The sequence below is a fragment of the Enoplosus armatus genome, chromosome 5 (genome assembly GCF_043641665.1).
Source record: "Enoplosus armatus isolate fEnoArm2 chromosome 5, fEnoArm2.hap1, whole genome shotgun sequence".
In the NCBI taxonomy this organism is placed as follows: domain Eukaryota; kingdom Metazoa; phylum Chordata; class Actinopteri; order Centrarchiformes; family Enoplosidae; genus Enoplosus; species Enoplosus armatus.
Genome location: NC_092184.1, coordinates 26341007 through 26354134, shown reverse-complemented (window position 1 = coordinate 26354134; position 13128 = coordinate 26341007). Strand labels below are relative to the sequence as shown.

Genomic DNA, 13128 nt, shown 5'->3' with positions numbered 1-13128 from the left:
CTCTGTTGGGATTTTTATATAAAGATATGTAACATTTGTCTTTGTGGTGGCTTCACAGTAAAAGTCATGAAATGATGAGTGTTCACTGTCTGAAGATGATGTTACATGTAACAGTAACTTTAATAGCTGGTGATTCCCGCAGAAGCTCTCAGTGGCATGTAAAGGTCTGTTTCATCAGGTGATGGACTTCATGAATAACTTCTGGCCAGCCAAGAACACAAACGTGCCAAACTGTACCATGTAGTTTGGTCTACCGCATGAAAATATGTACATCTGGCCAGATGTTTGCTTCATGTCGTACTTCTCTGTGTGTGTGTTTCCTGTTTATACTCAGACTGCCAACTATTCAGTGAAGTTATAAACACCGAAAACAAAATGTGGACAAAGTTCCAGAGAACGTCTCTGATCTGATCTGGACTCAAAGCCAAAACATGGAAATCAGCTGACGGTCTGCGTGGAGAGTACTTTCATTCTGACTGGAGATCAGCTGGGATTTCCTTTTTCATTTTAATTGGAGATGAAAGTGGCTGTCGAATCTGTTTTATAAGATTATTGCATGTTTTGTTCATAAAATATTGATGAATGTGGGAAAGTCGAAGTATAGTATAGCATACAATGGAAAATACTCAAAGGTATTTCTGTAAGTATTATCTGTTTTTACTGACTGTAAGTATTAAAAGCAAAGTATACTTAAAGTACCAAAAGTAAAAGTACTCATTATGCTGAATTATACATATTATATTACTGGATTACATTAATGTGTTCAGCTGGTGGAGCGCATTTTAATGACTTTATATTCTGCTAATGTTGTCAAATAAATGGAGTGCAGTAAGTAACCACTTAAGTACAGTACTTCAGTAAATGTACTTCTACGATAAAAATATAATAAATATATTCACATGCGGTACAAGTATTTTTGTTTTTGTTTTGCTGTGTGTGTGTGTGTGACAGAGTGTGTGTGTGTGTGTGTGTGTGTGTGTGTGTGTGTGTGTGTGACAGAGTGTGTGTGTGTGTGTGTGTGTGTGTGAGTGAGAACTCTTCCTGGTTCAGTGCTGTTGTTATCTCAGTCTTCAGTTTGACCTTTTTGTGTTTTTATTTCTTCAGTTTTACCGCCAGGACTAACCGCTGACTCATCATGCTGGTAAACTAACAGCTGGAGCTTTAAACCACTAGTTAAGTGTTTGTTAACTAGCAGCGACTCGTTGGTTAGTTAGCTAACTGCTAGCTGTAGCAGCGCTGTCATTAACAGGTAAGACGGTTCATTATGTTGATAATCCTGCTGGTTAGTTGTTAGTTAAAGTGTTAACTGGGTTAATTTAACCCGGTTTAAATGTTGCTGCTGTTGTCTTCTCTGTTGGTTTGTGTTTATTTGACTCTTTAGTTTCTTTAAACTTCAGACTGATACACTTCACTAACTAGCCTAATGTTAGCCTAGCTTTTAGTCCTGCTAGCAGCCCAGGGTACTTTCCAGACGCCACACGCCAGACCCCATTAACATATTGTTGGATTTAACAGAGCCTGGCTCACCGGTAAACAGATAATTCTCCTAAAACGTAACTCATGAGTTTTGAGAATTATCTCGAGACACTTACTCATTCGGCTATCAGTTAAGGCAAAATGGTACGTGTCTTAATTAAATGTGAACTTGACTGTCGTTATAGCTAAGTTAGGTTAAGTTAGATCAGTTTCATACGGCAACTTAACGTTAACAAACAACGCTGGTCTGCCTGTACCACGCACCTAACCGTTATACATCTTACATACATGTCTTGCTTCGTGAAACATAACGCCGAATTGAACAGGTCTTAGTATTATGCACAAGTCTGTTTTTACCAGGTAATTTACATCATGCATGTTTGACAACTAGAATGGAATACAAATATGCTAGTTTTTACTATGTAGTTTGGCCAACAGTCGCCTGTGTACAAACGAAAGAGGTGGAAAAAGTATTTAGATATTTTTTTAGTGGCGGTAACAATGTCATTGTGTAAAGTACTTTGAAGTAAAAGTTCTGCCCAGTCAAATGCAGTCGAATACCTTCAGATAAAGTACATATAAAGTTTCAGAAAAGTTCCTTAATGTCGTGGGGTAAACCTCCGTTAGCATATTGTTAAATTGAACGGAGCACGACTCACCGCAAAACAGCTGCTCAGCCTAAAACACAGCTGAATATTTTTACTAATCATCAAGAGACTCTTGTCCATTCGGCTGACATTTAACACAAAACACTAGATGTGAACTTGACTTGTGTCGCTAGTCTGCCCGTCCACGCATCTTTAATGCTGATTTATTAAATCAGAGTTCTGCTTCTTGTATTACAACGACTTTGGCAGAAGATCTCAGTAATATGTAGAAGTCTGTTTAACCATGTAATTTATATTAAAAATGATGGCGAGGCAGGAACATAAACATATCAGTTTTTACTATGTAGTTTGGTCTACATCTGTGTACACAACGAAAGTGGTGGATGAAGTATTTATAGTTCGATTCTTTTAGTGACTAAGAATGTCATACTGTAAAAATACGTTATTAAATTACAATTTTTGCATTGAAAACTTCATTAACTGTAAGCAAGTTTTATGAGTAAAATGTAGTGAAAAATCTTCAGATAGTATCCTGAACTCCATTAACATATTGCTAAATTTAACGCATCCTGGCTCACCGATGAACGGCTGCTCCTCCTAATAAGTCATTTAAGGCTTTTTATGAATTTAAAGGACACATGTCCATTCGGCTAACATTAACTACAAACAATATTTGTTTTATTTACATGTAAACTTGAATTTAGCAAGATGTGTTAAATATGGTATTAGTCTGCCTTTACGATCCACTTTACACATTTTAATAACTGATTATTTGTTAAACATAAGTTCTACTTTGTGAAACATGACAAATTTAGCAGAAGTCCTCAGTAACGTGTAAAATCTATTTTACAGGAAATTTGGGTTCTGAGTATCTTGACTACAAAACAGGAACACAAAAACGGCAGATTTTACTGTGGAAGAGTATTTAGATTCTTTGTGCCAGAGAAGGTAACAAAACTACTAATGTAAGATTCTTTATTTAGAAATTCAACAAGTCCTAATAGTTTCAGAACCGGTGTATTTAGCTATGTAGCTGGCTATGTATGAAGTATTTAATACTTATAACAATGTGTATTTCTGTGTATTTTTCAGGCATGTTTGCGTCCTGCTGTAGCTGGTTGTGTGTGGACTCGGCTGATGTTGAACGGTCTGGTGGAGGTGAGCGACAGCATCAGTCCTACACTAACTCGGCCTTCAGCAGTCAGCCATCTCCTCCTGCACCTGAACACACCTGTAAGGCCTGCGGCGGGCGCTTTGACACACCTACCAAGAAGGTAAACCCGCTCACCTTCCAGTCAGTCTGGTCCACAGACTGTCATCATTTCTGTTTTCCTTTTTAACTATAAAGACACATGTTGTTAACCTGCAGTTTGTGTGTCAAACAGTCCAGTTAATTCAACTCCACACAGTCTGAAATACATGTCTCTGTCCAGTTAACATGATGTCATGGATTAGCTGTGGGCTACAGCGTTTTGTAGCCTGTATTTGTTCACATTTAGTCAAACTGGCTCCATTAACAGCTCCCCAAAAGTGAAGCCAAAACATCTCAATCGCCACCTGGTGGCTGGCTGCAGTATAGGTCATAAGCCCCGCCCCCTCCATGTTAGCAGTTGGGACATGAGCCAAACTAAAAAATCTAAGTACACGTCAAATAAATGTTTCCCAAAGATGGTTTCTGTCATTTCAGGTAGTTCTTATCACGCTGATGTTTGTTCAAGTGTTAATTTTTCTGATCAGTTTGGTTTTAATTAGTTATTTGATGCTATAAAAATGGGGTGAAACGTCATGATTGACAGCCAAAATTGACTGTGGTGTGTTAGCGATTGGGTCGGGCGGGTGTATGGGCGGGACCTTGATACCGCGGCTCTGCGCAGACTCTGGCTCCAAATGACGTCACCAGTGCAAGATGGCAGCCCGTATCCGGGAGAGTCTGGCTTCATTTCTGTACAGTGGGAGGAAGAGGAGACGCGTCGGCCATCTTTATATACAGTCTGTGTGGAGACGCGTCGGCCATCTTTATATACAGTCTGTGTGGAGACGCGTCAGCCATCTTTATATACAGTCTGTGTGGAGACGCGTCGGCCATCTAATGAGTCTCACTGCCCACCTGTCTCCCTCTACCTGTCTGTCTGTTAGCATGTCTGTGTGGACTGTAAGAAGAACTACTGCAGCCGTTGCTCCGCCCAGCTGGAGCCCCGCCCCCGCCTCTGTCACACCTGTCAGCGTTTCTACGGCAACCTGCTGGAGCGGGCAGAGCTGATGAAGCTGAAAGTGAAGGAGCTCAGGGACTACCTGCACCTGCACGAGGTCTCCACCCACCTGTGCAGAGAGAAGGTCCTTTATTATCTTACCAAACGTTGTCCTGAGAGTCCTTGAATCCCTAACGTTTGACCCTTGAGCCCCCTCAGTAAAACCAGTGTTCCCTGTTCTACAGGAGGAGCTGGTGGAGCTGGTCCTCGGTCAGCAGCCTTCACCATCCAGCGGCTCAGCCCCCGAGACCCCGACCACTGCTCCCCCCTCTGTGACCTCTGACCCCCCAGACCTGACCCCTCACATCTCAACCTTGACTCCTGACCCCCCCACCCCAACCCTGACCCCTGACCCCCCTGCTGCCGAGCCTGAAGTCCCGGCCCCGCACACAGAGCCCACAACCACCGAGCCTGACGTTCAGGATGAAGACCAGGTAAATCAATAATGGGTCCTGGAAAACCTGGAATTTATAATGCAAATATATGTCTACATGGAAAAGTCCTGGAAACCAGAGAACTGGAAAAGTTAAATGTTTCAGCAGCTCTCGATCTGGTTGGTAGATTAAATTTCACAAATGTTCAAAAGTAGTTTTCAGAGATTCCATCAGGGTCTTCAGTCCAGTGGATTCTGGAGACTGATTCAGTGCCTTTTGTCTGTCTGGTTCAGACCTGGGACCCAGAGGAGGCTCCGGTTTCGGGTCGTAGGGCGTCTCTGTCTGACCTGAGCTGTCTGGACGACATCGAGGCGCTCAGCGTCCGACAGCTGAAGGAAATCCTCGCCAGGAACTTTGTCAACTACAAAGGCTGCTGTGAGAAGTGGGAGCTGATGGAGAGAGTGAGTCGGCTGTACCAGGACCAGCAGAACCTGCTTGGTGAGTACCAGGACCATACAGGGTCAGTACCAGGACACTCGGTCAGCTGATGGTTTGATATGATCCTCACAATGAACAGTTTTTATTGATCAAACGTTTCAACCTACGAGGTCTCGTCAGGAAAAAATCTGTGTTTTCAGTCTGCCGTCAAACAAGAGAGAAGTTGTAAAAGAGCTCGAAGGTTTGTTCCTGATCTAGAAATCAGCAGTTTGACCAAAGATTCTCAATATGAAGTCCAAGCCCAGGTACAGTCACATGACTCCCTCTGATCTCCCAGCAGACAGCAGGTGCATGTTTAGTGTTATTCTGCCAGCAGCAGTGTGTTGATGCAGCAGCAGCAGAGCCTTCAGTGTTTGTGTTAAATCTCTGTGGAGGCATCGCTAATCATTTTGATCAGTTTGTGTTTGTCTTCCAGCTGCCAACGCTGTGAACGCTGCAGGTGAGTTTTCTGTCTTTTCACGTCTTCATATCAATCATTAAATGGCTTTTGGGGAAAAGCTTCTAAAATGTGAATATTTGGTCTTCTAAGATATTAAACTGAACATCTTTGTGGCGTCGGACTCTGAGAAGGATGTTGTTTAGTATTGCTGTAGCAGTAAAGAATGACCCTCACAGCGCTCCGTACGTCTCTGTGTGTCCCTCTAGAGTCCGGCAGTGGTGGTGTCGGTGCTGCCGGTCTGGAGGAGAACCTCTGTAAGATCTGTATGGACTCTCCCATCGACTGCGTCCTGCTGGAGTGTGGTCACATGATCACCTGCACCAAGTGCGGCAAGAGGATGAGCGAGTGTCCCATCTGTCGCCAGTACGTCGTCCGAGCCGTCCACGTCTTCCGGTCCTGAGTCCACCTGAACCCAGGTAAACCAGTCTGATCCCAGTTTAACCCACCCCAGTCCCACAGACCACGCCCAGTGCATCTGAGCCTCTTTATTCGTTGACACAACTCATTTTGTGACCCTGCTTGTTTTCAGAGTTTACTTTGGATGTTTGTTATTCTCCGTTTTCATTGATTACATTAACACCACTTCCAAATCCCAGTTTAACCCAACCTGTTCCAGCTTTTGTTTGTTTGTCATAGTACTTGTTTTTAGAGGTTTTTGTATATTTTAAGTCTCACTAAACAACTTCTTCTTCTTCTTCTTCTTCTTCTTCAGGGCCAACCGTCTCCAAAGCAATAACCTGCAAATCCTCCTGAAGGGACCTTCTACAGAGACAGAAAATGCTTTTATTTTGTTAACTCTATTTTTCTAGTGTAAATAAGATGTGCAGTCCGACCGTATGAAGAATGTACGAGGTGACCTTCAGACTGACTGATCACGTCTCTCAACCTTTGAACTCGTCCTCTGTGCCTTCAGCAGCTCGTCGCCACCAAAGAGACACGTGGCTTCACCTGGACAGGTGAGGAGGTTTCCAGCATCACATGGCCTTTAACTTACTGAAAGCTTCACACTCAGACTGTGTTCTTACGACCGCTCCACTGTGTCTACAGTCTGCAGGGAGTTTAATGCCCTGTGGACATGTCAATCCTAACTGACGGTTCACTCGCTGATGTCAGCGAGCAGCAGCCAATCACTTTGTCAGCGTGTTCATTAAACTGCCTTCAGATCAGATCATCAGCAGGATAACAACCTCTGACCTCCACCCAACAACACACCCTGAGCCTCAGGTGATTGGTGCTACCCCTGTCAGTCACACCTTTACCTTCAGACAGGTGAGCGTCCTGCAGCAGGAAGTCGAACGCGTTCAGTTGAACGTCTGATGGATCTGAACGCTGCTGTTTCCTGTCAGATCCTCGACGTCAAACTGAAAAAACGCTTCAGAAGCTGCTTTGAATCAGTTGAAACGGTTAATTACTGGATCGTGTGTTTAGCTCTTAAACAACAAGTCACGTATTCATCGTATTACATACTTTACATTTTCCAGACCAGAGCTGTTCAGTTTCAGATTCAGATTTCAGATTTATGTAACGAGGCCTTGGGGAGGTTTGACAGCTTCATTTGCAGTTCCTTAAAGTCTCAGAGAGACTAAGTTTACTAAATGAATCCAGACTTGATGGTCACTTAGATAACAGCTCGTCTTCTAATACGTTTGGAAATGAATGGAAGCAACTCAACAGCCTCTTACTAGCTTGTTTCAGAGAACTTCTTTTTTAGCATTTTAGCGCCAAAACAAGCAAACGGACCTTGAGCTGAGATCTAAAGTGAAGAATGAAAGTCGAGCTCAACACAGCAGCACGGTTTGTAGAATGTTTAGTGATGATATAAAGTACTTTGATTTACATGCCTGTAATTTCTTAATAATTCTCAATGGCGTTTCCTATTAAGTACTAATGACAGGGAAATGGAGGCAGTGTCACATTAAAAGTCTTAGTCCACCACAGAGGATCAGCTGAACATGAAATATGTGAAATTTGTCAGCAGACAGACATTTTATTCTCCACATGGTGAATTGTATAATAATAAAAGAATAATTAATGGATGTTTTCTTGAGTTTAAATATAACTGTTCTGTCCTGTAATTAATATTAGGGCTGCAACTAACGCTTATTTTCTTTCTCGGTTAATGTGACGTGTCCTCAGAGTCCGAGGTGACGTCTTCTAACCGGCAAACATTCACATTTGGAACTAAAACTGAAGCTGTAGCTGAAGTTAATTGACTAGCAAAATAGAAATAGTTGCATTCATTTTCTGTCGATCGATCAATCGATTTATTATTTCAGCTCTAACAACTTTGAAATTATTAGGAAATTACAGGCACATAAAATAAAGTGTTCCTTGTGGGCTAAAACATGCAGAGCTATCCGAACATTTACAGATTTAAATCCACTTACATATCAAGAATGACATTATACACATTGAGACACTTATGATGTTGTCGAGTCGGCTTTTTGGTGGCGCTAATCGCCCTCCATAGATCAACTAACTGCCTGAGTGAACAGGAGCCACCAGGGGGCAGCAGAGACAGCAAACAGCAACCCTACACAGATGTTGTTGCATCATGCTAAGCTAGGCTAGCAGTTTCCCACTGTTCTTTGTGCTAAGCTAAGTTAACCATGGACCTAGGCCCGTAGCTTCCTATGAGGTAATTTCCTCTCTGTTTTTTCTGAGAATTTGAGGGTTTTAGGGACCTTTTTTATATTGTTTTATTTTATATATTCTGTGGTTAAAACTATAGTTTTTGGGGGCTGATTCCAGTGTTTTTAGACTCGTATTCAAATTTGTTACAATTTTAGGGCAATAAAGTACATGTAGAAATTCAGCCTTCCTGCCAGTGTGGAGAAGCTTTGAAACAGTGATGTGTATTATTTGATACTAATCATGAAAGTAGTCTTTTCATAAAATGATATGCAGTACAAAGTTGCCACGTATGCAATGTTCCAGGTGAATAACTAGCAGATGTTGGGGCCCCATACTGAGTTATGCGATAGAGGTCTCTTTTCCTGACCCCTAGCCTGCTGTCCAAATAACTTGTATATCATCGGTTTTGGGGTACTGAGGGACCCTAGGGAAAGATAAGTTTATAGATTTATGTGTTATAGTAGGACCCCTGTATGTCTAAATGTATAAAAGACGAGTATAAAAGACGAGCTGCCCTGAACAGTGTTCAGGGCAGCAGTACTGATTCGGCTACGGGTGCTGTACAGGTCTAGATGCGCATGCCTGTTGATCCTGATCTTTGATGCAAGTAAACAATATTATGTGAAAAGTCAGTATCAGCGGAGTTTCCTTCCATCATCGGATCATCGCCTATATCTGGGGAATGAAGAAGAAATTAACAACAACAGCATTTAGCCCTCCATGTTGGACAATAAAATAGTAATGTTCAGTATTTTCCTGATTTCTTCTGTAATCTGGCACTCTTCATAAAGAAAACACAGTTACTCATATTTATGTGGTTGTGTTGAGATTATAAGTACTCAGAAAAGTTGCAGGAAATGTAATGGAGGATCTTAATTCCTGGCCTGGACCTATCACTGTGCTGGACAGAGAACAAGAGGATTTCCTAAATATTGTTCCTTTAAATCTCTATCAGGTTTAATAGAAACAGCAGAGGCTCCAGGACACTTCCCTGAGGGTCTCCACATGTTCTTAAAGACAGAGAACAAGATGATGTGTGAATCTTTACCAGCAGATGTCTCTGTGTGTTGTTGACAGACAACTTCAGCAGTTTGAAGTTGACTTTGTGTCTTGTTATTACTCAGATTGCACTAATCTGTTGATGTGGAAACATGTTGAATTTCGTCTTTAGTTGATTTGGAAAGAGACTTTGTCCTTTTGTTTTTCTCGAGTTCTTGTGAGATCATTGAGGTTGATTTTTGTTGTGAATATTTTTGATCTTTTTGTGTGTGTGAAATGATGGTTGGTTCTTAACAGCCATTCTGACTTTGGGATCACATCTCATGTGTAGTGTTTGGCTTTCGGGGGTACAGCAGGATCATGAAAGCTCAGCTGTGGTGCATAGAGTTTCACTGCACTTTGATTTCTCTGCAACAATATAAGTGAATAATGTCATAATCACACTGTGAGAGTTTTCTATGATCAAACTTCCATTAGACAAACACTTGATCCCTTTATCATCTTCAGGTATCTGTTAGCATCGTTAGCTGTCCCCATGGAGACTGACACGACTGGAAGCTAACGGGCTAGCATCCAGTTTTTTTCTTTAATCCAGTGGTTCCCAGGTTTTTAGGGTTGTTAGAATAAAGCGGTTTACTTGATACCTCTTGTCACAGGTTTTTAGATGTCTGACTTGTGAGCAGAGGTGAAACAATCCAATATTTCCCAAAATAAGATTAAAGTCCATCAAAAATGAACTCAAATTTGTGCAGCAGGTTTTAGTTTTTCCTTTCGACCTAGTCGAGGGTCCCGACCCCCAGGCTGGAAACCACTGTTTTAGTCTCCATGAGAAACGTTAACAGTGAATGTTGGGTTCTGTTTTAACTCCTCACTTTAATCACAACTCAGATACTTTGTGATGGTCTTAAAACGTCACTGGAATCTGTTTAAAAATGAAATATTTTAGAATTGAACAGAAAAAGAAGAAGCTTTAGTTTTCTGAGTGACCTTTGCTGAATAATTTTGTAATAAAACTGATTTTCTTTCAGTTGTGTGTCGGGTCTTTCCTTATGTTGACATGTCAGTACTTTCCTACGTCATGTGACCTCAGCACTCCTTTCTTACTCTGATATTTTTTTCACTTTTTAATTTGGCAAAGAACCGTACGGCCTTAAACCAAGCCACTGGTAACAGTGTAGTCTGGTATAGCCAGACCCTCTCCACACTTCAGAGACAGGTCAGGCTCAACCCATCATCATTCTGGGATAGAAGATAAAACACTCGTTTGTTTTTCTGTAGACCAATCAAAATCATCTTGGGCGGCGCCGAGCCCAGGATGCCGTGATGGTAACATGCAGATAGCGTGACTAATAACAGTGTCACATACGTCGTAACCTTTTTGGTTCAGACTGAAATATCTCAGTAACCTTCAGATGGATTGCCACAAATTGTTTTCAGACATTCATGTTCCCCAGATGACTTTAACTCTAGCACCACCATGAGGTTGACCTTTGTGGGTTTTGATTGGAACATCTCAACAGCTGTTGGATGGACTGTGATGAGATGTGGTCCCCTCTGGAGGAAATGTAATAACTCTGACTCTTCATCTAGCGCCACCATCAGGTCAACATGTTCATGTGTCCAATACCTGCAGAACTGATGACATTCATCAGCCTCAGCTGGACTCTGTGTTTACTGCTAATTAGCTAATGTTAGCATGCTAACACACTAACTAAGATGGTGAACATCAGGATGTTAGCATTGTCATTATGAGTATGTTAGCATGCTAATGTTAGCATTTAGCTCAAAGCACAGCCTCACAGTGTGACCACTAGCACGGCTGTAGACTCTTGTTCTTGTTATTTAATTGAGAGATTACAAGTAAACATTCGTCTCAATAGGAGGCTTTGGGTGGTTCTTTGACCTGGTGCCTAAAATCAATAACTGCACTGGTTGATTAGGGGAGATTTCAGAATTAATATCTGTGAATGATTAAAACCCTTCATAGCTAAACAGATCATTGATTTGATCTCCAGAAACTAGAGTTCAGCAATCAGACCTGAACCTGAGGGGTCCCGACAATGGCTTGTGTGTCTGGCAGTTTTGTGGCTTAAAGGGGGCTCTGGTTGGATCCAGGAGGACAACTGAGCAGTTTCAGGTGTCGCCCACTAAGCAGGATCTGAACAACAGCATTCACACAGAGATTCACACAGGCATGCACAGCTTGGTGGCTTTTAGGACTGTAATGGAAATTTTACTGTCTTTATATCATCCTATGCAATGTTATAATTACCAAGCTTTAATTCTGAGTCAAAAAGAACTGTAACAGACACAGCAAGTATCTTGTGACAACACCACGAGGTTGCAAGTGAAACATCTTATTGTTCAGTTGATGTAGCCTTGACATACGCCAGCCAAGACATAACCACATTTCTTTCCCAGTACAGAACCGGCAACAGGGACTGCAGCCTTGAGCAACACCTGCTACAGGCAGCGACTAGGGGAGCGTGGCTCAGCACCCCCGCCTTTGCCTGCTCTTGTTTGTCTCTCACTAGAAGTATCTGAGGTTTTCTGTACTGAGTTATGAGTTCTCTCATGCAATAGACTAATACTCTGTTGATTGATGGCTCATCTTCTTGCAAGAATATAAAAAATATAAAAAGACAATTCTGTTGGATCAATTCTCTTTAGTTCCAGTCACAAGGTACAAAGTAAGGTAACATTTTTCCACCACAGGACACAGAACAGAAACAGAAATGCAGTGGATATCAAAATATTTGCAGTCTGTTAGTTGAATTCTTGTCAGCAGGATCAACATGGACTATAAGTACTGATGTGAACAGACTGACCGAGACCCTGGAGGTAAAGTGGTAACAGGTACGAGGCCTGAAGGATGAAGGATGAGCTTCAATTTAAAGGCCTCGACAGAGTCGGACTGTCTGATGTCAGGGTCATTGTGAAGGCGTCACTTTGGGCTCTGGGTCATTGTGAGAAAATAATCAGCTGATTCATCCACAGTGAACTAATAATCATTAGCTGATTGTTCAGAATGAGCTCCACCTCAACTCCAACAGTAACATCCTGCTTCACATTAATGAGGAGGAATAATCCTCTAATGACAGAATCTATAACAGGAGGACAGACACAGGAGGACAGTCACAGGGGGACAGACACAGGAGGACAGTCACAGGGGGACAGACACAGGAGGACAGACACAGACACAGGAGGACAGTCACAGGAGGACAGTCACAGGAGGACAATCACAGGAGGACAGACACAGGAGGACAGACACAGGAGGACAGTCACAGGGGGACAGACACAGCAGGACAGTCACAGGGGGACAGACACAGGAGGACAGACACAGGAGGACAATCACAGGGGGACAGACACAGGAGGACAGACACAGGAGGACAGACACAGACACAGGAGGACAGTCACAGGAGGACAATCACAGGAGGACAGACACAGGGGGACAGTCACAGGGGGACAGACACAGCAGGACAGTCACAGGGGGACAGACACAGGAGGACAATCACAGGGGGACAGACACAGGAGGACAGACACAGGAGGACAGTCACAGGGGGACAGACACAGCAGGACAGTCACAGGGGGACAGACACAGGAGGACAGACACAGGAGGACAGACACAGGAGGACAGTCACAGGAGGACAGACACAGGGGACATCTGACTGCTGGAATACTTTGAGGACATTTACTGATTATACTCAGACTTTTACTGAGGGAACATTTTACATGCAGGACAGGGTATTTTTACAGTGTGGTATTAGTAGTTGTACTTTGTCCCCCACTGTCCCTCCATGGACTTTGTGTCTCTGTAACATCGCCTGACTTCTTCATAATTCATACGACCA

At 42.6% G+C, this 13128-nt stretch overlaps 1 protein-coding gene across 1 annotated transcript; it reads left to right on the top strand.

Moving 5' to 3' along the window:
• The first annotated feature begins 1112 nt into the window (after positions 1-1112).
• On the top strand, positions 1113-7857 carry rffl (ring finger and FYVE-like domain containing E3 ubiquitin protein ligase). Its single transcript, XM_070905743.1, has 8 exons — positions 1113-1249; positions 3177-3358; positions 4221-4418; positions 4519-4767; positions 5001-5205; positions 5621-5644; positions 5851-6060; positions 6357-7857. The coding sequence occupies exons 2-7, from the start codon at positions 3179-3181 to the stop codon at positions 6042-6044; spliced, it is 1050 nt and encodes a 349-aa protein (XP_070761844.1). The 5' UTR covers positions 1113-1249; positions 3177-3178; the 3' UTR covers positions 6045-6060; positions 6357-7857.
• The last annotated feature ends 5271 nt before the right edge of the window (positions 7858-13128 follow it).